The sequence below is a fragment of the Dipodomys ordii genome, unplaced genomic scaffold (assembly GCF_000151885.1).
Source record: "Dipodomys ordii isolate 6190 unplaced genomic scaffold, Dord_2.0 Scaffold72, whole genome shotgun sequence".
Lineage (NCBI taxonomy): Eukaryota > Metazoa > Chordata > Mammalia > Rodentia > Heteromyidae > Dipodomys > Dipodomys ordii.
The window spans coordinates 7,106,691-7,128,494 of NW_012267288.1; the positions used below are offsets into that span (position 1 = coordinate 7,106,691).

The 21,804-nt window shown below is 33.9% G+C and overlaps 1 protein-coding gene across 4 annotated transcripts in view; it reads left to right on the forward strand.

Moving 5' to 3' along the window:
* The window catches only part of Dgkb (diacylglycerol kinase, beta 90kDa), a 543,021-nt gene that overhangs the window by 376,850 nt on the left and 144,367 nt on the right, over nucleotides 1-21,804 (forward strand). For all 4 annotated transcript variants that reach the window (XM_013024005.1, XM_013024002.1, XM_013024003.1 and 1 more), the window contains 2 exons: nucleotides 11,390-11,480; nucleotides 19,091-19,286. In XM_013024005.1, the coding sequence (XP_012879459.1) occupies nucleotides 11,390-11,480; nucleotides 19,091-19,286 (287 nt within the window). The remainder of the gene's footprint in view (nucleotides 1-11,389; nucleotides 11,481-19,090; nucleotides 19,287-21,804) is intronic.

The window sequence follows — 21,804 nt, forward strand, 5'->3', positions numbered from 1 at the left end:
GGAAAGAAAGACAGAAAGAAAGAAAAGAAGGAAGGAAGAAAGGAAGGAAGGAGAAAGATTTTTTTAATCCTGGAAATCAATGCCATATGTGGCTATTGTTTTAATGCAGGAAAAATTGGTGGCTTGGTGATTTATTGATAGCTATGCATATTGGAAATAGTCTTGTCCAATTAAAATTCATCTCCATTTATTATCTGCTTACATGGGCATAGTTTCAAACATGAAAAAATAGTATATGGGTTAGGCATCTTTTTAAAAATAAAACAATAGCAAACACTGAAGAGAAAAGGATAGGAAATATTACCTTCACAATTATCTTACTATCTTGCATGCATTTGAATGTGCTGACACAATAATTAATCCACAAGTGATAACAGCAACATCTGTCAATTAGTTCACATAGAAGTCACTCTGAATACTTTATATAAATTATAGCATGGTGACTGGATACAAAAACAGATCATGATATTTTAGGGAGCTATCTGGGTCCCTCAGGATGTAAATCAGTGACAGAAATGTAATCTAAATAATAATGGATTTTTTGATTCATATGTTACACTCTCTAATTCTTCAATTTGATTTAAAGTATCAATATTTTCAATATAACTCAAGTAGCAGTCTGATTCTTACCCCCTTAGCATTTTGCAAAATAATTAATGTTTGTATAACTACTACTCTATAGCTTTGGGAAAAGGGAGAATTGTCCATATTTTTAGTTCCAGTGTGAGAGGAACTTTATGGAGAACAGCATTTTCAAGATGCAAAGTGGCACTTTATGCTGCAGAATTGAGAAAAAGATTGCTGATGTGTGAAGAAAAACAAAAGGTAAAACACTTAACTAATTTTCAGAGAATAGAAACAAGTTTTATTAGAGGTTTTTTAAGTTGTGAAGCTGTGGTAGTCTTCACGGAATATAGGTAAGGGAAATAATGTGTGAAAGAGCTGCAGAAGTGTGATTTTTTTCCCCTCTTGGCTTTTGCAAGTTTTACAAAATATAACATCCAAAACATGGTTAGGAGAGACATATTAGTAATATAACAGAGTAAAATATGCTCTAATAATATATATTACTCAACTTAAACTTGTCTACAGCATCAAGAATGATAGTATTTACTGCTCTTTCAGTAATAAAATGGGTTTATACACATGGTGCATATGTGTATAGATTTTATACACACAAACATTCATACATGTGTATAATTTTTCCTCTTCTTTCTCATATTGAACTCCCATGTCAAAACTGGTTTTTCTAATAATTATGGAATCATTCGTATTTATATATGCTAAGCATATGCTATTTAACAAGTGTTATTTAATTTCATTAAGTAGGACCACCCTTCAAATAATTGTTGGGTACACAAAGTTGCAAATCAATTTATATTGTAGTTTAAAGAATTGTTTGTGACTCTTCACAAAAAATCTAAGCCATTTTTCCTGTATGCGTACTGAAACATCTAAATTTAATTAATTTCCTTGAAACTCAGGAGGTGATCCTTATTTATATATCTGCTGATCTGTATTAAAAGTGAAAAAAACCTTTATATTCTTATGTCTGATAATTGGCAATGAATGCAGTTAAAAAATGAATAGGACAGGGAGATTGAAGAAAAAGAAAGAACCAAGGAAATCTAAGAAAGTCGATTGGTAAATAATGGAATGAGACAGATACATCAAACAATTACTTTAATACCTGGCTCAACATACCCAGTTATTATTGTCCATCTAGTCCCTGCTGCTTATGAAAACAATTTGGCTTTCCAACAGGGTCTTATTGATGGTATAGTACCAAACCTTGGTGACGTGATAGTACCTCATTCAGAGACTCACTCTTACCTTGTAAATGCAGAAAATTAATTTTATCATGGTACCTACAAGTGATCAGCTCCTATTCATTTGTTCTATTTTACCAGATAAAAAAATTATGCCACATATAATTAAAAAAGTGATAATAACTCAAATGCACAACCATAGCTTACGACAGCCCATTTGTGTTGTTTTGTGCCATAGAAAAGCAAAGTGACTTCCAGATTGTTTGATGACTACAAATTTAGGGCTGAGGCGCTCTAGCCTTTAGAAAGCCTGTTTAGTATCTTTCTTAATTTCATGTTGTTGCATACATTTATGAACATGATTATCTTTAAATAAAATATCATTTTTATATAAGAGGTACAAATACTTTATTATATTTTGCTATCTATTTTGTCTAGATTCTATTTTTGCTACTTAATTTTTATTTATTAATTTACTTCATTTTATTATAGAGGGGATATACAGAAGGGTTACATATATATACATTAGAAAATAGGTACATTTTATCATCTGCTCCCTCATTCTCTCCCATTTCCTCTTTCCCATCTCCACCCACAAGTTGTATAGTTCCCTTTCAAGAATAAGATACTGTCATTTACTACTTATTTTACTCAGATTTTTTATTTAAATTAAATATCCATGCAAGTAATCTCTGAAAACATGTCTTATATTGTTAATTCAAATTTCGCAGGCTGACACTTGAAACAAGTGAGAGGTGTAAGCTTACTAGCAGTTTGCTCTTCTATACAGATTTTGTTTACCACGATAAAAAAATTAGATACAAAATAGGGACATGTATGGTTTGTTTCCTAGGTTATTTCAAGCATATATATGTGGAAATATTTTTAGAACATTGAGAGGGACAGTAAAGCAGATGCACAACTTGTACTTTGGTATTTACATATTCAGAAGATGAAGATAAGTAATTTGCTGAACAGAAATCCTCCACTTAATAACTACTGAATTTTGCATTTAGAAAAATAGTATTGTATGACAATTATATCACTTGCTTTCGGATTTTTGCAAAGTATCCCTCTGGTAATATTATGCATGTAAAATTTGCTTCGGAACTATGTTATGTGTTGTCAGTGTGCTTTTGACTGCAAGGAAAAAAAGCATACAGAAGAAATAGCTAGTCTCTTTGTGTAGCACACATACACAGAAGTCCAGAACTAGACTGGTTCATTGTGGGTGAATCAGGATTTCAATTCATCCAAGAATCTAAGTCAACTTCCCTGGATTTTCCTTACTTTCTCTTCCAGGGGACAAGATGGTTTCTCATCAACAATTATATCTTTCCTTGACAACACACAACTTTCAACAACACACAACACAAACTTTCATGTTTGTCTTTTCAGGGAGGAACTCTGTCCTGAAGACCATGACAGAATTCCTTCAGGTTCTATTCATCTTCTGGTGGTTATATTACCATCTTCAGATGATTGTTTCAGGAGAAACAAAAACACTTTAAAAATGTGACAACCAAGAGACAGTGGTACATACATGTAATCCTAGCTAGTCAGGAGGCTGAGATGTGAGGAGTTCAAAGCCAGCTGAGGAAGACAAATTCATGAGACTCTCTTCTCACAATTAAATCTCCATGGAAGCCAGGATGTGGCTCAAGTGGTAGAGTACTAGGCTTGAATGAAAAGGCTAAGAAACAAAGGAGGAGGCTGCAATGCTTGGTAAGAAATGTATGCATTATCCTGCCCATGTAATTGTAACCCCTCTGTACAGTATGTTCACAAATAAAAGAAAAGAAAAGGCTAAGAAAAAGTGTGAAGCACTAAGTTCAAGTTGTGGCTACCAGCACACACAAGTGCATGCATGCACACATGCACACACACATGATAGATAACCACAAAGATGTTATTGAAAGATGACCTAGTATTTTCTCTAGAACTTAGGGCAAAACTTTAGGGAATAACTTAACCCTTATTCTGTTTAATAAAAAGATATTTTTGAAAAAAAACCATCTAGTTTCTTAAGTTTTCTAACTTCCCATTAAATGTTGACAAAATCATCTGTATGCCTCACTGGGCTCATTGGAGGCAGTGCCATGCCTAGTAGTAATAACAATGATTACTATCATAATTTAGCTCTGCCAAATTGGTGGTTCATTCTATAAAACCACCTACTGACAGGATAAAAATTGTGAGGTTACAGCTCAAGGTGAGTCAGAGCAAAAAGTGACTGAGACGCCATCTCAACAAACGAACCAACCAACCAGACATCTTGCTACATACTTGTGATCTCAGGTACATGGGAAGGGTAAGGAGGAGCATTATGGTCCCAGATCAACTGGCAAAAAATGGGACCCTATCTGAAGAAAAAGAAACCTAAAAGTAATAAATAATAATAATAAAAGACAAGGTACAGCTCCAGTGATATCCATGCCCCCAAATTAGTTTAGTCTCTTATGAATGAGGAAACATTTATTTCAAGGAGTAATGATGTAATGGTCATTGAAATATATTCAGTGTAAACATGAGGGATGATTGTTCAAACATTGTACAGAGTTAACTTCACAAGTAAACTATGTTACACTTCTCACTTCTCTGAGAGGTTTTGTGTTTTGGACCCTCTTTGGCAAGAACTCCGCAATGTGGTAACCCTGTGGCTTTTACACGGTTCCATTTTCTCTTTCTTTCTTTTAAAAAGCTAGAAAAAAGGAATATTTATGTAGCAGATAACTGATTAATATTATTAATGGAAAACTTTTAGATATAAAAATATTTTCACATAACCAGTATACACACACCGACAAACACACACGTGTGTATGTATATTTAAGAGAAACCTTGAAATATTTGAAAGAAACCTACTAAAATATCTGATCCCGTATGCAAGTATTTTATATGCATATATAGTTTCTTTAGTCATGGAAAAGTAATTTGGGTTAAAAATTGTATTTTTAGAACATTGATCTTTATATTTTCTTTTTTATTCAAACTAAGATGGATTATTGCATGAGTCTATCTGAGCTTGTTTCATGGTCTCCCTGGGACTTCACAAACATATGAACAAGCATTAGAGACAAGCATCACTGTTGAAAAAGTATATATTTCTACCTGTTGTATAGAAAGAAGAAAAATGTTTGCTCTCATTGGTATGAATATAAAAATTTCCAACTAAATAGAACACTGTATTATACCAATGTTTCTTTCTTGTAAAGTAATACTATCAGCCTTATTCTTTTTACCATGAGAGACACATAAATTGATCCAAGCTACACCACCAAAGAATAAAAGTGCAAACCAAACCAGAGAATTTAGATAAAATGGAATCCTTACATAACTTATTAAGACACATGATATGGAGGTACTTTTTACCACTGATAAATTCCTAAACATGGTGACTGTGGTCAAAGTATAGTCTTAGGTTTCTATAAGCTGAACATACTTTTACAAACTAGCCAGCATTATTTTAATAAATTATAATAAAAGTCCCCACTCCATTACCTTAAACTTTACTTTTTGGGGATACAGGGATTTGAACTCAAGACTGTGCACTTGTCAGGCAAGTACCCTACAATTTGAGCCACATCGCCAGCTCCTTTTGCTTTTGCTATTTTCACATAGGATCTTTTATTTGGTTTTTGCCCAAGCCAGCTGAGACCATGATCCTCCTATTCATGCTTCCCACATAGCTGGAATGACCAGTGTTCACAATTGTGCCCAGCTTCTTATTGGTTGAAATGGATTCGCACAAACTTTTATCTAGGCTGTTCTAGAACCACAGCTAGGATTACAGACCAGTTTCAATGCATCCAGCTTTTCTATTTCATATTTTGAACAATTTTTTTGTTCAACTATTAGCTGGTGAGCTTACAGTAGCCAGTCAATAATTATAATAAAAATACAGAAGCTTTTACTTGAGTTTGGATCAGTACTTAACTGCTGTTGTTGTTGTTGTTGTGTTGTTGTGGTGGTGGTTATTGTTTCAGCCACAGATGTAGAGTCCCTATAAATGGCATGCAGTTTGCTAAGAAATTTCAAGAAGTAATGAGCCAGGCATCAGTGGCTCAAGCCTGTGATCTTAGCCACTGCGGGGGCTGAGATATGTGAATTGAGATGCAAAGCCAACAAGTTCAGGAAAGTGTGTGAGACGTTTATTTATGGTTAACTACCAAAACTGAAAAAGGAAGCTTTGACTTAAGTGGCAGTGCAGCAGCCTTGAGCCAAAAAACTCAGGGACATTACCCAAAATCTGAATTCAAACCTCAGTAATGGAAAGGCAGGGAGAAAGGAAGAATGGGAGGGTAAGGGGAAGGGAAGGAGAAAAACAAAAAATACTCTTTTAGAAATATCCTTAATAGCTGGGTGGCTCACGCCTGTAATCCTAGCTACTCCGGAGGCTGAGATTTGAGGATCATGGTTCAAAGCGAGCTCGGGCATGAAACTCCATGAGACTCTTATCTCCAATAAGCCACTAAAAAACCGGAAGTGGTGCTGTGGCTCAAGAGGTAGAGCGCTCACCTTGAGCTGAACAGCGCAGGGACCCCAGCGCAGAGTTCAAGCCCCACGACAGAAAAAAAAATACCCTTAATGAATAAAATTTTTTACTTTCATTTGAAAAGAAAAGCTCAAAAAGGATTGATTTTTCATTCGTTTATCAGGATATTCATACACAGTAGATGTAGAATCATTTAATTAAGAAACTTTGAAAGGTATACAAGTATTTGTGAATTTGTTGTATTCTTTTATATTCAGCAGTATGCTGGCTACTTGGGAGAAGAGAAGGAGGACTGTAGTTTGAGCCCAGCCTGGGAAAAAAGCTTGCAAGACATCTCAACCAATAAGAAACTGGGTGGTGTCATGTTGAATGCTGTCATTGCAACACACACAAAGCATAAATAGGATTGATATGCAAGCCAGATGGGCATAAACTCTAGACCCTACTTGAAAAATAATGAAAGCAAAAGTTCTGGAGGCATGGCTGGGTTGATAGAGTACCTGCTAAGCAAATACAAGCCTCTAAGATCAAATCCTAGAACTGAAAAAAAAAAACACCTAAAACAAAAACAAACAACAATAACAACAAAAACTCTGCTAGTAAATTCATACACCAGAGAATCTACAGGAAAGCTTTCTGTGGACTTATGATTTCTTATAGTAGTTTTTTCATCCTCTCCCCTTCCTGATGTATCTTGTTAGAAATGAGCTTCATATCTAATTAGGTTCTTTTGTGTTCTTTTTTGGAAAATGCACTCGGACTTCAAGTTTTGTTTGTTTGCTTTGTTTTATGTTTACAGCATTCACTTACTTAGCACAAGAAAGATAAAACCAAAGTCAAAACAAAACCATAGTACAAAAGCCCCAACTAAGTTGGAAAGAGTCTAAGGAAAGTAGAAAATTAAACCACTTAAATAAAAGATAAAAACTACCGCAGCTAAGTATTAACAATATTGTAATGACAAGATGATTTTGCTTGAACAAAATCTCAAATGCTTCATACTTCTCTGTGGCTATGGCAGAAAAGCAAAATTATTGTTAAATAGGAATGGGGAATCTAATTTTTACAACTTCAACTGAACATCTGGTCACCCAGCACTCTGAATAGTCTACAGGAAACTGTACATTTACAATGAGACTCATTAGCATAATACTTAATATATTAATTAGAATAACTGCATGAATACCTTTCTGTATGAAGTTTATAGGACATTTGTCACCTGGAATTAGAAATCTGTCTAAAGTTGCAATAACTTTTTGATTTACAATTTGAGAATATTTTATCCTCAAATCCCTGGGCTGTATTTTTTCCTGAAAAGTTTGAGTTTGAATTATTTGCAACATTTCAGAATGTGACCGTAAAAAATAGATACCATGCATGCATCAATGTGCCTTTTTCTACAACCTAAAAGACAACCTAAAAATAAAATTTAACAGTCTTTAATTTGAAATGTGGAATCTGATTCTATGTGTTCTTTATTACCTCCATATATTTATCTAAGTGAAATATAAAATGGTTGTAATAATGGAAAATTTAAAGTAGCTTTTGTACATGGATAGTAATGCTAACTAATCTGGTGAATTAAGGCTGAATGTAAATTCTCAGAACCTCTGTTTCTTGTGATATCATTGTTAAAGGCGGCATACCTTGGTGAGATGATGCAAACTTCATGTTACCCTAATTAAGCTATGGCAAACTTTAGTAGAATGGGAAATAATATGTCATAATCACTGAAATGTAACTCAAAGCCCCATATATTTATTTAGTTTTCCAACTTCAATTCAACATACATTAGATCCCCAAACCTGTGAAAATAGAAAAACAAATATTTTGTCTGCTGTAATTATGCCCTGGGATTCTCATGTATGCATTCAGAGATAAGCTAGGCATAGCATAAATCAGTATAATCTAGTATCTGGAGAGCTCCTGTGGATCTGATTCATGTATTCTTGAACATAGCCTCTGTTCTGCATTTCACTTGCATCTTGGCTTAAGTCTCCAATTTCATTGCAGTTAGCCTATCTCAATGGCCATATTCCTGCCTAAAACTCCAGCTCACTTTTCTCACTTTCAACATGCCAGCTCACTTTTCTCCCTTTTATTAGACATACTTCCTCATAAAACAGAACTGGTCCTGAACCTGTGCTGCTGAGGAATTTCTCAGCCTCTTCTTGATTTATGTGATCAAATCCCAAGCATGTTTTGGAATAAACTCCACAACATTTATTCATCCATACTCAGCAAATCCTTACGTCATTCTACATTGCTAAAAATACCCAGAATGTGTCTCTCCTTTTTTCTCTGCCCTCTGTTACTCATCCATGAAAATGCCACCTTCTCATTTAAACCTTGGATACTTGAAACAAAATTAGCTGTTACAGTGTAGTGTGTAACCACTATGCTTCACACATATCCCTTGTTGGTAATTAGCTTTTATTATTACTTTTTGTGTCTACAATCTTAAAACATCCTTCCTTTTAGAAGCCAAAAATAATTGTATTTTTATTTGTATAATTTAGGGTATAACACAGTAGCATGTGGAAGTGAATGCTCTCATTAAACATTTGTTAAATGAGTAAAAAATCCCAGAAGTTTTAGAGAAAAAACAACACAAAAATGTTCTGTTGGCTGGCTATAGAAAAATAATTTCAAACAGTCAGAACACATGTCTTAGGATCATATTATACAGATCAATATTTTATTTTATTTTATTTGTGCCAGTCCTGAGGCCTGAACTCAGGACCTGGCACTGTCCCTGACCTATTCCTTTGCTCCAGGCTAGTGTTATACAAGCTCCAGTTCCGGCTTTCTTAATTGGTAACCAAAGGTATGTCTTGCAGACTTTCCTGCTTCTTCAGGCTTTGAACTACAATCCTCAGATCTCAGCCTCCTGAGTAGCTAGGATTATAAATGTCAGCTCTTGTATAATGATGTCATTATTACAGAATGATGACTCAGTAGGAAAACATTTTTAGTTTCACAAGCTTTCAGCCAGTATATAAACTTGTAATGGTGTATTTGTTATACAGGTAGATAATTGCATAATTAATATTTTTTTCCTGTACACAGGTTCTCAGATCTACTCCATCAACACTTACATATGCTCCTTCTAACCAGCTATCATTATTTCTATCTATTCACAAACATGAAATCAAGCTATAAAAATACTAAAAAGATTCTAAGGAAAAGAATAAGTTTTTTTTTCTTTTTTTTCTTTTTTTATCTTGTAGGTCATGGGGCTTGAACTCAGAGTTTGGGCATTGTCCTTGAGCTCTTTTGCATAAGGCTTGTGATCTACTACTTTGAGCAACAGCACCACTTCTGGTTTTCTGATGGTTAAATGGAGAAAAGAATCTCATGGACTTTCCTTCCAGGAATGGCTTTGAACCTCAGTCCTCAGATCTCAGCCTCCTAAGTAGCCAGGATTATAGGCATGAGCCACCAGCAGCTGGCTAAAATAAGTACTTATGATACCACAATCCTTTGAAACATAAAACTTACATTGATCTTCAGATTACTGGCCTGAATTATGCCTTCTACAAGAAAGACCTGTAAATATTTTATAAGCAAATAAAATATATAAGTCTAAAAGTTAATTGAATATGTCTACATACATAATACTACTTTTATATATGCTTATAAATTAAAACAGCATTAATAAAAAGCACTGTATTGGGCTCATATCATTTCACAAACCAAAAATATTATTTTATTAAGTAGTAACACCTTTGCAAAATGTCTTTTAATTGCTAAAATGTGTAACACCCTAAATATGACAGACTGATAACAATATCTATAAGTCAAATAATAAGTACACATGAAAAACATTCTAATACTATAATAAAAGTTTCTGACTATATATGAAAATATTTTGTACAGCTCTATCTACATTTTCTTTTAATTAGTGGTATGATACCTTATTAGAATTGTATATGTTTTAAAATTGTATTTTACATAAATTGAATTTTTTAATCCATTACTAGATTATATAAAATCTATTCAGCTTCAATAAAGCTATATTAAATGATCAAAAATTGAATTAGTTGGTATGAAGAGACAAATATGTGATCATGTTTTATAGGAGAAAAATGTACACCAAACTTTAAGCTTAAATACTGAAGTCTCTGGGTACATTGGCTCACCCTTTTAATCCAAGCTACTCCGAAGGCTGAGATCTGAAGATCATGGTTTGAAGCCAGCTGGGAAAAAAGTCAGTGAGACTCATTTTCAATGAACTGCCAATAATATGGAACTGGTACTGTGGCTCAAGTGGTAGGTTGTTTAACTTGAGCAGAAAAGCTCAGGGACAAGGCTCCTGACCTGTGTTCAAGCCCTAAGCCTGACTCACTCTCTCTCTCTCTCTCTCTCTCTCTCTCTCTCTCTCTCTCTCTCACACAAATACAATTAAAACAGAATCCTTTTAAATTTTTCTTTGCAAATTTTGTTTATATTGATATTATTACAGCTTACCTTGTTCTTTCGTGCTGTGTGCTAATTTCTTAAAAAATCATTTATAAGAAGGAAGTCACTATATTTAAAATTATTTTATATTCTTCTTATATTCTTAAATTATGGCAATTTTAACTTACTAAATATTAGCTTTATAGATGACCACTTTTCCTTTTTAATATGCCATCCAATCATATTTTTAATCAACACATAGCTGTGTACAAACATTTAGCATATTTAAGCCTTTTGTCTTTTTTTCCCATGAAGAGCTTAGAATATGTTTTTTCTTAAATCTTTTTTAGGATTAGTGTAGCTAGTTCTATAATCAAGTTGTTTAAGACACAAGAATCATATGTACAAAAACCATTTTAAAAACTGAGATCAACTAAGAAATTGAGAAGTCAAAGATACACTTGAATCTACCAAACAAGCATATCCCTAAAATTTCCTTGCAGAGTACATGCAAACACATCCTAGAATTTATTTAGAGACTACCATATGCTTTGATGCCACCATTTGAACTTTGGAAATTATGTGATCATCCAACTATATTTTGGGCGTTTCATGTCTTCAGACCTTTCCTGTTACTTCTTCAAGACAGAGTCAGGACATTTTTAATAAAATATCCCTCTGTTACCGATAATCGTTTGAGCTGCTCCTTTCTTTCCTTTTTCAGAATGAAGAACAAGTTTTGGTACTTTGAATTTGGCACATCTGAAACATTCTCAGCAACCTGCAAGAAGCTACATGAATCAGTAGAAATAGAAGTAAGAAAATGAGTCTGCTTTTACAATTGTATGATGTGGTTGTTATTATGTTGATGGTACTGTCTGTGTAATGACATACACACAAACTCTAAAACATCATTTCTAACAGTCACAGAACATGTAGAGTTATAAAGTTAAGTGGGGGTATGAGTTATTTAATGTAGAAGAAAAGCATACACGGATGATGTCAGACAAAAGAAAACATTGGATAAATCCAAAAAGAGTTACAAGATACACATTAACAAAAAACCTTCTTAAGGTCTCATATCTCATAACCTTTAAAACACAGCTCACTAAAACTATACTTATTTTCAGGAATAAAACTTAAAGTATACACTTTCTAATTCCATTCCCTTTCATTAACTAGTTTTTCTCAGTTCCCAAGGTTGCCATTTCACAGGTACATATATAGGAAGTGAAAATTGCCAACAAAGCAAGCAAAGGTAATAAATAAAGACATTTAAAAAAGACTTGAAGCAGACAGGCCTACAAAAATTTTGGACATATAGAATTAAAGGGGCTGGCATAATGAAATATTTTAATGATTAAAACAATGTAAAAGTTACATGTTTAGTAAATTGATAAACAAAAATCAAAGGAACCAAATTATGAAGCATGGGTAGCTAACAATTCACTGATATGATCAAGAAATATTGACATGAATGGATAGTGATATAAATTTTAAAATATATGCTTTGACACTTTTCTTTGTAAAAGTAAGTGTACAAATTGTATAGAAAAGTCATTAGTGGTAGGCCTGGGAAGGTGGCTCAGTGGTAGCGCCTTGCATGCATGAGGCCCTAGGTTCGATTCCTCAGCACCGCATAAGCAGAAAAAGCCAGAAGAGGCACTGTGGCTCAAGTGGTAGAGCGCTAGCCTTGAGCTGAAGAGCTGAGAGAGAGCGCCCAGGCCCAGAGTTCAGGCCCCACAACTGGCAAAAAAAAAAAAAAAAAAGTCATTAGTGGAAGATATTAAGGTAATAATTTGGTAAGCAAAGCAGTTATGGTCAACATAGGTTTATAATAGCTTTGTAAGGCTCCTGATATCCTATGTTTTAATTTATTGTTATTAATCATAATGCTCAGATTGATATTAGTCAAAGTAATCATTTTGTGCTTTTAACTCATTGTGATAGGAAATGAACACTAGAAGTAGACTGGACGATTATGGAATGGGGAGATCTTTCATAAATGAATTAGATCATTACATAGGAAAGAAATATGATCACAGAAGGTGAAACATGGGAGTTCAACATGAACTTTCTATGATTTTTGTTCATGATGATATATCTATTCATGTATATTACATATTGATATAATCATGAATAACATCTCATATTAATTATAATATATTTAAATAATATGCAATATAGGAATGTATATAGTTATATCTCTTACATATTTTTAAACATTTACTTAAAGCTGGGCACCGGTAGCTCACGCCTGTAATCCTAGCTACTCATGAGGCTGAGATCTGAGGATCATGGTTCAAAGCCAGCCGGGGCAAGAAAGTCTGTGAAATTCTTGTCTCCAATAAACCACCAGAAAACTGGAAGTGGTGCTGTAGCTAAAGTGGTAGAGTGCTAGCCTTGAGCTGAAGAGCTGAGGGACAGCGCTCAGGCCCAGAGTTCAAGTCCCATGAATGACAAAAAAATTATATATTGTCATATATAGTTATTTAACTACAGTTTTAACCTTTAAAATTATTGTTTTGGTGAGTGAGTGTGTGTGTGTGTGTGTGTGTGTGTGTGTGTGTGTGTGTGTGGTTGGTGTATATGTATATACTGGGACTGGGACTGGAACTGGAATTCAGGGCCTGGTGTGGTTCCTTAGCTTTTTCACCAAAGGTTGATACTTAACCACTTGAGCCACAACTCCACTGTTGGCTTTTTGGTGGTTATTGGAGATAAAAGCCTTGTAGACTTTCCTTCCCCAGCTAACTTTGGCTTAGAACTCTTTTTCTCAGATATCAGCCTCCTAATTGGCTAAGATTGTAGGCATGAGTCAGAAAGCATCACCTGCCTCAAAATAAAACTACTTCGTAAAGATTTGGGGCATTTCTTATTCTCAGAAACCTATGCTCAAAGAACATCTGTAAAAGAAGCCAAAATTTAAAATATATGGAGAGAGATAACTTGGGGTGACTATAGCTAGAAATGTTAAATGCCCTTGCAGCTCCCCTTCTGTTAGTCTATCCGTAAATACAGGCTGAAAAGCTATCAGTACAAATTTAAAAAAAAATCTTCAGGAAAGTGTGATACTATGTAGAAAGAGTATTTTATGAATGAAAACATATAGGAAACATTGGATAGTGTTTGTGGGATTTTTATCTTCCTTAATGGTGATAAAATGAGTTGTTTTTTTCTACACAGCTTTACATTTGATAAAATGACTACTTAGGATGTTCTCTAAGAAAAATGAATGAGAACTAAGTTCTTTTGAGTCATATTTCTACATATTTTCAACGTCTGGCTTTCTGGTTCTTCATTGCTGATTTTTTCTGGGAACAAGAGCAACAGCAGTTGTAATGGAGTCAGCCTTGTGCACTCTCCTCATTATCTTATTGAATATCTTGAAGTATATGTGTGTGTGTGTGCGTGCGCGTGTGCGTATGCGTGTGTGCATGCACACACATGAACACAAGTCTGGCAATGCAATCCTTCTCTGCTCACATTTTAATGAATCTAGTCTATCATATTAGTAGAATATGCCTTTCTACCCTCAAGGTTACTTTATAATTAAATATAACAAAAACAGTAATTCGGAAATTTGATTCTGTTTGCTATTGCTTCCTATGTGGCCTAACGTCATACCAACTAGGTTTGAAAAATATATAATAGGGAATAAACCATGTTAGTAACAGCAGAACCTCGAGCAATGAATGTGTGCTTTATTGGTGGCTTTCTTTAAAACGAGCCACTTTCTGTTTATCTTTTTATTTCATACTCCTCCTTTCTATAGGGATCTCTTTCCCAAGGGAGCATGGGTTTGGGATGAAATAAACATCATGGGATAGTAGTTCACAACAATATTAGCAAAGATTTTCCTGTTTACTTCGTGAGTGATAGAAAGCAGTGTGAATGCACTAATGTCATCTTCATCAAAACACGGTGAATGAGAGAGATACTGTTAAATTTCCATTGTGAGTTAAACCTTTTCTTTAATGGGATAAGAGGAGAAAAAAGAATTATATTTTTGCCAAAATGTTTAAATGTAAAGAAACACATCAACTAGAAATTTATATAAAATATAAATATGTGTAGAAAGAAAGATAACAATTTACAACAAATCATTTAAAACTATATATACAAAGAAAAATGATTTACACAGTAAACATTTTAATTAAAAAATCTTAATTATCATCGAACTTTATTGTGGCACATTAAAAGTAGATAAAAAGGCTTTACTATTACAAGAAAACATTTGAAAACAAAGTTTATGTTAAAATATTTTGGAAGAAGGATGTATGGCTGTTTAACACCTAGCTGGGTGCTGGTAGCTTATTCTTGTAATCCTAGCTACTCACAAGGCAGAGATAGAATCTACAGGTTCAAATCTAGCCCAGGAAGAATAGTCTTTGAGATTCCATCTTCAATTAATCAAAAAAATGCAGGCTGAAGGCATGGCTTAAGTAGCAGTGTACCAGCTGTGAGCAAGCAAGCCAAAAAGAGGGCATGAGTTCAAACCCAGTAACTCAGTACTGGCCAAAAATGGAAAAAATAAAAAATAATAAAAAGAATCGCAGGTCAGCATCTTTGAAGGAAGCAAAAGGTCACCATCCTTCTTGTTAGTATTGAAGTTAATTTGTGAAATGAGAAAGCCTTACTGTAGTTCTTAAAATCTTTTTGCTGTCAGCAAGACCAGAAAAGGTGATAAATTTAAACATCAAGAATTTTCATTCCAAGTGGAACAAGAAAACTTAATGAGACTGGTTTGAGAAGGGGGAGGGAGGAGGAGGGACAATGGCAAAGGGGTGATTATGACCAGAAACCTTGTATGCATAAATGGATTTATTAAAATGAAATCCCTTGTATAATTAATTGATGTAAATTTTTAAAAGAATAAAGTAATTACTTCTAAGGAGGGGCAAAAATAAAAGAATTTTCATCCTTGAATGTAGAGATTCATCCAAACAATTAAATGCTTCTACAAACCTAACTGATTTCAAGAATGAGTAAGTAACAAGAACAGAATCAAAGACACAAAATCAGTGATGAAAATTTGAAAGATGTGATTTTTTTTTAATCACCCAGTAACCTGGGAACCAGAATTCTTAAAGGTAATGGGGCTATTTCTCACCATTAGTCCCTGCCCACCTGAGCCAATATTAAGATTACCAATAAAAAGGTGTTTTATGTTTCATTAAGTAAAGTTATGAATAATTTTTATCTGACTTAACAGAGGAGCCAACTCATTATGGAAAAAAATTACAACTGATCATTAATTGTATCTCATCAGATAACCCAAATGTATTTAAACGTCTCCAAAGGTTCTACAATAAGATTGATAATACATTACGAGAAAAAATATATATATATACATATACAAGCTTTCTTTTAGGTAAATTGGTTTGGGGAATACAATCTTCTATTTTAAAACTTTACAAAAAGTAGCAAGCGGCATTCTCTGTGATTGTACCCATAGTATTATATATTAATGACTTTTTCAGCATAATAAAAATATTCAGGAGCTATTGGAACTAAGGCTGTTAGCTTTTAAGCTTTTATATGCTATTCTTCTATAACTACCTTTTGAAAAATCATAAATCCTCCCATTATATGAGAATATTATCTGACACAGTATGATCACTTGTTTATATTTCATAACCTTCACCCCAGATTTCATTTTCATCAACTCAACTGGTGGCTCTATTCTTGTCCCCACCAGTACTAGCACTGAAACTTTCCAGACCAGTGAACATAACAATAAATCAAACAGGAAGGTGGCCTGAGGTCACAACTAGTGGAAACAAACCATTAATAAATAGCTATTTATTTAAGTTCATGGTCCGGCTTTCAAAGGAACATCAGTGTTCTTTATCAGTCCTGGTTCTTGGCAGTTTCCTGAGATTTTTTTTTTTTTCACTTCTTGGAGAGTTTCTTACTGTGTTCTACACTTGACATGACTCTGAACCTGGAAACATGAGTTCACTGGTGATTTTCATTGTCACCCATATCAACACTAGTTCAATTAAAAAGAAAATAAAAAGCCTATTTGCACTTCTGCTCTCCTTTTCTGCAGAGGAACAAAGGAATCTTCCTTTACTAATTCTGAAAGTAACTTGTCACAGTGGGGTTCTAAGGCCTAGTCAAATAATTGTCTTAGTGGACTACCTGCTGTGTTCAATATTGAGTGAAAATGGAAGCCAGGCCCCAACTCCAGGCTTATTTCACAATTCTTCTGTTATTTAAATGATTTTAGTCAGTTTGGGGGAAGCCAGACCTTTATAAATTAACAGCAGGGAAATACCAAAGGTGTCAGATTGCATATTTATCATCTTTTTCGTGTAATACTTAAATATGTATTAAGAAGTGACTGACATAAATTAGGCAGATTTCAGAAGCCACAGGCCGTGGCTTGTAGAGGACCCCCTTCTGCTTGACATTTCATCCTTGTCAAAGATCAAATTATTTTAATTTAGGCTGCAAATTATAAGGAATGAAGACTTCTTTGTGGGAATTCCCTGTGGTAATCTGACTTTTGTTGTTACTGCTGCTTGTCAGTGTGCAAAAGATATAATATGCATGCAAATAAGGTTAAAAAATATGTACTATCTAATTATCCAGCCAGTACATTCCACTTGAAGACAGTGGGAGGCCTGACACACAGTATGTGTTTGATTCATTGAGGCCTGCAGGGTATTTACACAAGATTACTTTTAATTATGAAATTAATATCTGTTTATCTAGAATATATAGTGGTAAGTGAGTATACACATGAGCAGAATTTTTCAGTAAAAAGAAATCTTAATACATGAAAAGGAAGAAAAATCACTTGTTTCTGGGGAAAAAAATAAATACATCATCCAGTGCTTGGTTTCACCCTCATTGAAGCAAATTGAAAGAAAAGTTGGCTCTTTTTCTCAAATTTGTTTCTACCCCTGCCAAGTAGGCTCAAGATGTGTTGCTTTAACCACAGTTTTAATTTTTCTTTTTTGATGAACAAATCATAATGCTAATTCAGAATGATGAGGGGAATGTAGAAAAAAAGAGATGGTTTGGGTTGTTTTGCTATTATTTTGGCCGAGCCTTGCTTTGTCCTAAGCCTAAAAGTCTGATTTCTGTATAAAGTGATGATGTTATTATTCATAATTAATAGTCATAAGACATGCCCACTAACACAACCCCAATGCTTCAATTTGTGAAATACTTAATCCTAACAAATCTATTTCCTAGACAATGAGCTATAAGTGTCTCTCTCTTCATACTGATACATCATGAAAAATAGGATAATTTCTAGAATAAATTAGTAATAATCATTTTAAAATACCCAATGAATAAATACATATTCAACAGCCATGTATAAAATACCCATGATTCATACCAACTATCAGGAGGCTGAGATCTGAGGATCGCCATTCAAAGCCAGCCCATGCACATCTTATCTGCAATTAACCACCAGAAAAGCAGAAGTGGAGGTCTAGCTCAAGTGGTAGAGAGCTAATCTTGAGAGAAAAAGATAAAAGATATCACCCAAGCCCTGAAATCAAGCCCCCGTAATAGTACACACATTTAAAAAAAAGTACAAAATAGCATTGCTAAGTCACTTTCCACATATCCATAAGCAAACATGAACCGAAAATTTAAAATTTTAAACATGATCACTCTGGCTGCAGCAAAGCACTGTGTGTTAGTAAGTTATTTATTTCAAATTCAGTAAAGTATTTTGACATTAGACCAAAACAAAACAAAAAAACTTTTCTCAAAGTCTTTATTACAGCAATGATAGAGTAGAGTAAGCTTGGGATGGATAATCTTTTTCAATGACACTCTCCTCATTTCTTTCAATTCATTGTAAGACTATGCTTACCTTGCTCTGGATATCCTTCTTAGAACTTTGTCTAGACTCCAAAACCATTCTTAGCCACTCCAATGTGATTGAGAACGTGTAGACTTGACATTTTGTACTTTGGCGTTCCTTGTCACAAGTCTTTCAAGCCACTGTTGCTTTCCCCAAAAGAAAAGGGAAACCATGACTCATGAATTCAATTTCTTTACTTTCTCCTAATAGTTCCTTGCAGTAAGTTCTAAACAGTCAACAGTTATTAAAATTTCTGCCTGAAATTTTACCACACATCACAGTTTCAACCTTCCCATAACATAGTGGAATGTAGTAGGCACTAATGTATGTCTCTCTCTTGAAGGTTTTTCTGTAAACAAAGATAGTGATTTAATTTTGATCATTATCGAAAGATGATTAATGATTGTTTTATCTTTTGTGTTGACATTTAAGGTAAACATTTCAAGTGTCCTTGAAAGCTCTTTTAGAAATGATAAGATTACAAATGTGAAGGTTCTTATTAAAAACTAAGGAAATCAAAGGGAAGGAACCAAAGAAAGACAAAACAACCTAAAATTTCTGTATTATCTTTATTTTCTTTTTACTGATCAGTGTGACGGAGTCCAGATAGATTTAATAAACATCTCTCTGGAAGGAATAGCTATTTTGAATATACCGAGCATGCATGGAGGCTCCAATCTTTGGGGAGAGTCAAAGAAAAGAAGAAGCCATCGGAGAATAGAAAAGAAAGGGTCTGACAAAAGGCCCACCCTCACAGATGCCAAAGAGTTAAAGTTTGCAAGTCAAGGTAAGGTTCTTCACAATTCACTGCACGAATTGCTTAAGAATCTGCTTTTCAATGCTATCTAGAAAAGGAAAAAAAAATCTCTTCTTGCACTGTTAAAATGAGCATTATGCAGCTGTGTTTTCTCATATTACCAGATACAATGTGGTACATTTATATCATAGAAGATTCTGAAATCATATATGTTTTTATCACTTTTACCTAAAGTAGGAAGGTGTTTGAATAGCTCACAACAAGCTTTGATTCTCTACTGTTGTTCCTCTTGCAAGTTAATATCAGAGAACAAAGAACTTGTAGATACAAGAGCTACGGGAAAGTTTCTCAGTACTTTGTAATATAGTTCATATTGGTGTTACACCTAATTCTTGGTAAATTGTATAATAAAAATATTAAAACAATGATCGTTCCCATGATTTATGTATTTGAAGCTGAAATATTGCTTTACCTTTTAGAATTTGTCAATACCATTGATAGTATTTTGAAATTAGAAACCATAATGTTTAAGCTCTGTTTGGTAAAGACAAAATATGAAGAAGTCACTCAGCATAAGTAAACAGAAATGTGAATTAACCGAAAAAAAATAGAAATGTAGAAAATATGAAGATAGTCAATGAACCTGATGATGGGAAACAATAGGTCTCTACTTTGTGTAATAGATTCAAATTTCAGCAGAGGACAAGGACTTTGCTTATATGGACTTTGGTATAAATAAGACTGACAAAAATAAGTGTTAGGTATTACACATAGAAAAGCTTATTACAATCTTCTGATTACAAGTGGTTTACTCAGAATAGCTATACTCAGAAAGCAATCCAACTGTATAAAAAGATAGCATTCTGAGGGAGAAATATATAGACAAATATTATGTTTATCTTCTATAAAATATTGAGAAATAAATATGATTATTCATAAGTTATTGATATTAATATGGAATTTGTAATTAAATATCAATTTAAGTGTATGATTAATAAATTTCTAAGTTCCTTTTGATCATACTAAAACCAAACTCAAGAACTTTATATATACACATATATAATATATACATGATATATATATATGGTACATATCTACACACCCACACTCATTGCTTCTTGCATTAGAAATACTTTTACTATAAAAAACCTGAAATAATACATACAAAGAAAATGCTTTGCAGCTTTTTCTGTTTCATTTTGCTTTGTTTTGTTTTTTGCCAGTCGTGAGGCTTGAACTCATGGCTTGGGCACTGTTCCAGAGTTCTTCTGCTCAAGGCTGGTGCTCTACCACTTTGAGCCACATCACCACTTCCAGTTTTGGGGTGATGGAGATAAGATATTTGGAGATAAGAATATTAAGGCCTTTCCTCATATCTCAGCCCCTTGAGTAGCTACAACTATAGACATGAGCCAACAGCACCTGGGATGCAGGCTTTATGTTATATATATGTGTATATAATTTAATTTTATTATTTCATATTATATTTATATGATATGTATTATATTACAATCTACTAACACTGGGCATGTTATTCATGAGGACACAGTCCTTGGAAGCTCAGCTGACAACTACTATTTCAACTGTTGATTTTTCTAAAATACCTACAGCATGTTTCTTTATGCCACACCTACATGAATATCTGTATAAATATATTCACTTACCTATATAAACAGATAAACCCTGTAAGAGTCATACTGCTTTCTTGGCTTCCCTCCTGTTTAAAATGCCCAGTTGAAATAAATCATACCATAACTATTCTCACAGACTTTCATAGGAAAAGCTCTCTTTTTCCTTCTGTCTTTGCTCTCTACTGTGGGTCTTAGAGCCAACTTTCATGCATCCTGAGAGAGGAGAAAGTGGGAAGATACAAGTTATAATTCAGGAATATGTTTCTTTTTTATTTTATTTCATTGTAAAGGTGATGTACAGAGGCTTTAAAATTACATAAGTAGGGTAATAAGTACATTTCTTTTCAAATAGTGTTGCCCCTCCCTCATTTTCTCCTGCCTTCCTTCCCATCAACTCCCCTCCTGCCCCCAAATTGTAAATTTCATTTCCAACATAGTGTCTAGTGAGAATTGCTGTTGCATTGGTTCATCCGTTGTCCCACCATTTCTGATTCCCCTCCCTTTCCCAAATCTGATAAACACATATAAGACAAAGGGTACCGAAATCAGAAACAGTGACCATGGGGAATAAACCAGAGGGGGAAAAAAAAGAAATAACTGCAAACAGCATGTTTCTTTATGCACTTTATGAAGTGTGTGTATGAGCAATAACAAAAGCATGCTTACGCTTGATTGCACTCAACTTATTTTCTAAACTTTAGGGGGTTTGGAATGACTGCTTATTTTCTAAACTTTAGGGGGAAAGAAACTATAGATGGAGGTAAACAAAGCATAACTAAGTATATGTGGGAGATATAAATTATTATTATTATTATGTTGTTGTTGTTGTTATTTTAGTGTGTTTGAAATCAGAGCCTGAGTGCTCTTCCTTAGGAATTTTTGCTCAAGGCTGGCACTTTACTACTAAGCCACAGCTC